This window comes from Colobus angolensis, unplaced genomic scaffold (genome assembly GCF_000951035.1).
Source record: "Colobus angolensis palliatus isolate OR3802 unplaced genomic scaffold, Cang.pa_1.0 Scaffold597, whole genome shotgun sequence".
Classification (NCBI taxonomy): domain Eukaryota; kingdom Metazoa; phylum Chordata; class Mammalia; order Primates; family Cercopithecidae; genus Colobus; species Colobus angolensis.
Genome location: NW_012119565.1, coordinates 169,199 through 175,198, shown reverse-complemented (window position 1 = coordinate 175,198; position 6,000 = coordinate 169,199). Strand labels below are relative to the sequence as shown.

Genomic DNA, 6,000 nt, shown 5'->3' with positions numbered 1-6,000 from the left:
CCCGGCCAAGCTATTTGAATCTTTTAGCAGTTCTTTCTTGTATGCTGCATTGCCTGGTTGCCTTTTGTTAGTTATAGAAGTTCTAGCATTTTATATGCATGTAGGAGAAATACTCAATCTGTATTTATTATTATTTATAAAATGACTGAAAAATAAAAAAATACAAAAGCCTCTGGGAAACATTCAGAGCTTATGTCACTTTATCTTTAACTAAATGCTCATCTTACCTGTTGGTGAAACTGGAAATTACCTACACATTATGATTGGAGAGGCACCTAAATAAAAATCTCCTCTACCTTCCAGAAATCTGTATTTCACTTTTATTTAATCTAACATTTTCACCACTACTCCTGTTTGGTAGATGGCAAAAGATGAAGCAATTATTTCTAGAAGACTACAATAAAACTTGTTACCTAGGAAGAAAAGGAAGATCGTGGAAGCATCCCTTTATCTTCTTCCATTAGCATTGTTCAAGATAGGTTAGCACTGTGGAAAGCACATGCCTCAAAAGAATGGGGTACAGTGCATGTTTTCCCTTGTAAGTGGGAGCGAAACAATGGGTACACGTGGACATACAGAGTAGAAAATAGACATTGGGACTACAAAAGGGAGGAGGGTTGAGGGTTGAATTTTGTGCTGGGTACACTGAAAGCCTAAACTCACCACAATGCCTATGTGCATGTAAGAAATCTGCACTTGTGCCCTCTAAATATATAAAAATAAAAAAAAATAAAAACGGGGTACAGGACAAATGTTTTTACTTATTCATTATGTATACCAAATCATCCTTATTCTGTGAAATGTGTGAAACAGCTCATAATTAAAAAATACACTTATACTTTTGTTTACCTAAATAAGGAAACTGAGGCAAAATTAATATAAGTAGAGAATTTGTTTGGGTCCAGGATGAGGACTGCAGCCTGGGAAACACTTGGGAGGTACTCTGGAGAACAAAGGAGAGGTTCAAGTTTTTAAAGAAAAAAGGTACCAATCAGGAGATGGGTTGATTACCGAAGTTGTTTTTCAGGAATTCTCACTGGTTTACAGAAATAACATTGATTAGTGATTGGCTATACAGTGCTGAACTGTAACATATGAGTTATGGTATCCAGTGTATGGCATTGTTAGGTTAATTTGTGGCTACTTGGTGACAGTCTAGAGTCCACACAGCAGGCAACTTTGAAATAATTGCTTAGCTCAAGGGGATGTGAGACAGTGACTGCTATCTCATTTTAATGCCTCTTTGGGCCTGATAATTTAAAGAGGCCTTACATTCATCAGATTAAAATTTTATTTTCTTTATCATTTTTTGAAAAAAGGTGAAAGATCAAAAGTCATGTAATGGAGTGGAAGTCATGATTATACTAGAAGTAAGAAGGCTCAACTTCAATAAGGATATATGGGGTATATAAAGCACCAGTAAACTGCAAGTTGCAATTCATTAATGGGTCATGAAATCAGTTTAGGAGGTCACTACTAGTTTTTCTTTTTCTTTTTTTTTTCTTTTTTGAGGCAGGAGTTTACTCTGTCACCCTGACTGGAGTGCAGTGGCATGATCGTAGCTCATCGCAGCCTGGACCTCCTGGGCTTAAGAGATTCTCCTGCCTCAGACTCCTGAGTAGCTAGGATTACAGGCGTGCACCACCACGCCTGGCTAATTTTTAAATTTTTTGGAGAGGTGGGGGTCTCACTATATTGCCCAGGCTGGTCTTGAACTCCTGGCCTGAAGCAGTCCTCCCACTTTGGCCTCCCAAAGTGCTGGGATTACAGGTGAGAGCCACTGCAGCTGGTTTACTACTAGTTTTTTTTTTTCCAATAAATAAGTTAGAATAGAATTGAAAACATTAGAGTGCTTTTCCCTCCTCCTGTCTCTCTCTTGCTTTCTACTGCACCTCTTCTCTCTGTGTATGTATATTGTACCTCAATAGAAAATGTACTTTTGACTGTAGGTCATAGACAAAATAGTTGAAAGTCCTTGCTTTGAGACTAGAGGACTGCAGAGGGATCTAATCGTATGGCAGCTTCAGGGAAGTGAAGAGCAAAGTATAGGAGTTCACAGGGTATGAATTTGGGAGATTGGATTTAAAGGGATAGTGTGTCAAAAAAACTAGATACTTTTTCTTGGAGAAATAAATCAGAAAAAAAAGAGCAGGGTATGCCGTAAATACATATAATTTTATTTGTCAATTAAAAAATAAATTTAAGAAACACAATAAATACATATAATTTTATCTATCAACTTAAAATAAATACATAAAATTGGAAAAAAAGGCCAAGGTACTTGTTAAAAAAGGGGAGTGGCATGAATTATAATTTTTTTTTTATGTCACAATTTTGCTTAGGGCTGAGTTCACCTGAAACTCTTGTAGATATAGTCTAGTTAGTCTCTGTCCTGAGGAGTTGTTCTTGAAATTTAAGTCTACCCTGGATTACTTGAAGCACACGTAAGAGTATGTGTCTTCTCTTCTAAAATTTAATTCAAATGTAATTCATAATTACATTTTATCTTATTGTGGTATAGTTTATGGCAGTGGTCTCCAGCCTTTTTGGCACTAGGGACTGGTTTCATGGAAGATATTTTTTCCACAGACAAGGGGATGGGGAGGAGGCAGGGGTGGTTTCTGGATGAAACTGTTCTACTTCAGAAGATCATCAGGCATTAGATTCTCATAAGGAGGCACAACCTAGATCCCTTGCATGCACAGTTCACAATAGGGTTTGTGCCCCTATGAGAACCTAATGCCGCCGCTAATCTGACAGGAGGTGGAGCTCAGGTGTTAATGCTTCCTCTCCAGCCACTTACCTCCTACTGTGTGGACCAGTTTTGGTTCACAGCCCAGAGGTTGGGGAACCCTGGTTTATGGAATGTTTGTGTTATGAAAGGTCTTGAGATCGCACTACTGTGCTTTTAGCCTGGGCGACAGAGCAAGACTCTGTCTCAAAAAAAAAAAAAAAGGGTTTTTGACCGTCCAATTAAGAGGAAAAAGGAGAAATAAGAGAAACAATAAGAAAGAAGAATGTTGATTAAAAAGAAGTTCAGCTTCTAATGCCCAAACTTTAGTCTTCAAATACCATTTCTTATTAAAAGGCTCTTTAGAGAAATGCTGATTGCATGTCTGTGAAAGGAAATGTACAGTAAGCCTGGAACATCTTGTCTTCCGGAGATAAGGAAACTATTAATAAAAAAGACTGCTACCAGGGAATCATCAGAAGGACTCAAGAGCCTGCTTGAAGAGGCTCCCACCTTTTCCTATAAAAGATGAGAAAATTGGAGCATCAATAATTATAATAATTTCAGGGAATTAAACTGCATCAAATACATTTAAGTCTATGTGTTCAAAATGGTATAAAATTATTTTGTCATTTTTAGAGGTTACAAGTGAGCCAAGTCTTTGTTATGAAAAGCGGTAAAAAAAGGAAAACAATAGAGCAATTATCTTGCCTTTCTTTCTTCTTCTTTTTTTAAATCAGTTGAATCTCTCTGTATCTTGCCATTCTATATGAAACTGTACCACTGGGCAACCAAATAGTACATGAGAGAAAGTTTCTATTTGTAGACGTATTCTAGTAGCCAGGCATGGTGGTATGTGCCTATAGTTCAGTACTCAGGAGGCTGAGGTGGGACAATCACTTGAGCCTGGGAGTTTGAAACTGTAGTGTGCTCTATAATCACGCCTGTGGATAGTCACTGCACTCCAGTCTGGGCAACTTAGCAAGATCCCATCTCTACACACAGAAAAAAAGAAATATTCTAACTAATGATTGAAGGAATGATGGATTTATAATATAATCACTTTGCAGTCTCTCATGATTTTTTATTTTTATTTTTATTTATTTATTTTTGAGACAGAGTCTTGCCCTGTCACCCAGGCTGGAGTGCAGTGGTGCAATCTTGGCTCGCAACCTCTGCCTCCCAGGTTCAAGCAATTCTCCTGCCTCAGCCTCCTGAGTAGCTAGAACTACAGCCATGCACCACCACACCTGGCTAATTTTTGTATTATTATTATTTTTTTTGTAGAGACAGGGTTTCACCATATTGTCCAGGCTAGTCTCGAACTCCCGACCTCAGGTGATTTGCCCACCTTGGCTTCCCAAAGTGCTGGGATTACAGGCATGAGCCACCATGCCCAGCCAGTCCCTCATGATTTACTAGATCTAGTTATTATTTATAAGTAGCTGCTAATACCACAAATAGCCAACTGGACATTATGTGCTTCCTGATGGAATAACATCACCACCTAGAGAGTGGTTTTGCATCTCCCTAGACTATTGAACGTTAATATGTTCAAGCGTCTAGAATCCTACAACCATGGTGATAAAATCAGCAAAATCCTGACTGTGGAAAATCTACAGGACAAATGACCTAGTAATAATAATTATAATGATAGTAAAAGGTATAGAAGGAGAACTTATAGATGAAAAGAAGTTAAAAAGACATTTCAGTCAACTGTGATGCTGGGATTTTATTGAGTCCTGATGCAAAATGTTAAGAAGTTTTATGAAATTTACAAGACAACTGGAAATATGAATGCTGCCTGTATATTTGATGATATTAAGAAATTGTTAATTTTTAGCTGTCATATGGTGTTTTTTTTTCCGTTTTGTTTTGTTTTTGAGATGGAGTCGTGCTGTGTCACCCAGGTTGGAGTGCAGTGACTTGATCTCAGCTCGCTTCCCAGGTTCAAGCGATTCTTGTGCCTCAGCCTCCTGAGTAGCTGGGACTATAGGCGTGTGTCACCATGTCAATTTTTTTTTGGTATTTTTAGTAGAGAATCATGATGATTCTCAACATGATGAATCATGTTGGCTAGGCTGGTCTTAAACTTCTGACCTCAAGCAATCTGTCCAGCTTGGCCTCCCAGAGTGCTGGGATTACAGGTGTGCGCCACCACACCCAGCCCAATCTCTACAAAAAAAGACACCTTGTAGAGATTTCTATTAAAATCTTTACAGATGAAATAATATACTGTGATTTATTTCAAAAATAATAAGGGATGGGAACACAGGCATGGGATATAGATGGAATAGGGTTGGCCACTGTTGAAACTGGGTGATGGGATTCTGTATATTTTTGTATATGTTAGAAAATTTCCATAATTAAAATTTGAAAAGAATAAGAAAAAGCAAAAAGAAATTCAAGAGTGATTCCAATTTCTGTGTCATTTAGATTTGAAACGTCAGTATTTCTTTGTGGAGAAGAAAAGTCCTCTGATTTTTTAGTACAAAAAAAAGGTGGGAGAAAGAGTTTACAAGTACAACAGCACAGTAAAAGAACTGAGGTAAATAAAGATTTGGAAATTTTTCTTTTACCTTCAAGTATTTTCCTTAGCCCTCAAACATTCCCTTATATATTTTAGTCCAAGTGTTGAAATGTCACTTAATTATTACTTAAATATTTTACTTATTTTAAATATTACTACCTACTCTTGCTCCTCCTCTTCTCTTCTTCATTCTCCTTTTCCTTCTTCTTAAAAAAAAAAAAATAGAACAAGGAATCTTTCAGGAGCTTATGAAAAATTTGCCTTTTTTTCTATTAAACTTATTTTTTTTTGTCTTTTTTACTGTGCTCTCTCCTAACATTTTTGCTTTTTTAACAGGAACACTAGGTGTTCTTTTTTATTTTTTGAGACAGAGTTTCGCTCTGTCACCCAGGCTGGAGTACAGTGACGTGATATCCGCTCACTGCAAGCTCCGCCGCCTCCCGGGTTCAAGCCATTCTCCTGCCTCAGCCTCCGGAGAAGCTGGGATTACAGGCGCCCGCCACCACCCCCGGCTAATTTTTTGTATTTTTAGTAGAGACGGAGTTTCACCGTGTTCGCCAGGATGGTCTCGATCTCCTGACCTTGTGATCTGCCCGCCTCGGCCTCCCAAAGTGCTGGGATTACAGGCGTGAGCCACTGCGCCCAGCCAACCCTAGGTGTTCTTTGGTTTGTGGCAATGTAACTCCAATCTCTGCCTCCATCTTCCCATGAGTCTTCACATGGACTTTTTTCCTGTGTC

General features: G+C 38.2%; 1 protein-coding gene across 2 annotated transcripts in view; it reads left to right on the top strand.

Moving 5' to 3' along the window:
- The window catches only part of EFCAB13 (EF-hand calcium binding domain 13), a 122,641-nt gene that overhangs the window by 13,182 nt on the left and 103,459 nt on the right, over nt 1–6,000 (top strand). For both annotated transcript variants that reach the window (XM_011962563.1, XM_011962564.1), the window contains exon 6: nt 5,168–5,279. In XM_011962563.1, the coding sequence (XP_011817953.1) occupies nt 5,168–5,279 (112 nt within the window). The remainder of the gene's footprint in view (nt 1–5,167; nt 5,280–6,000) is intronic.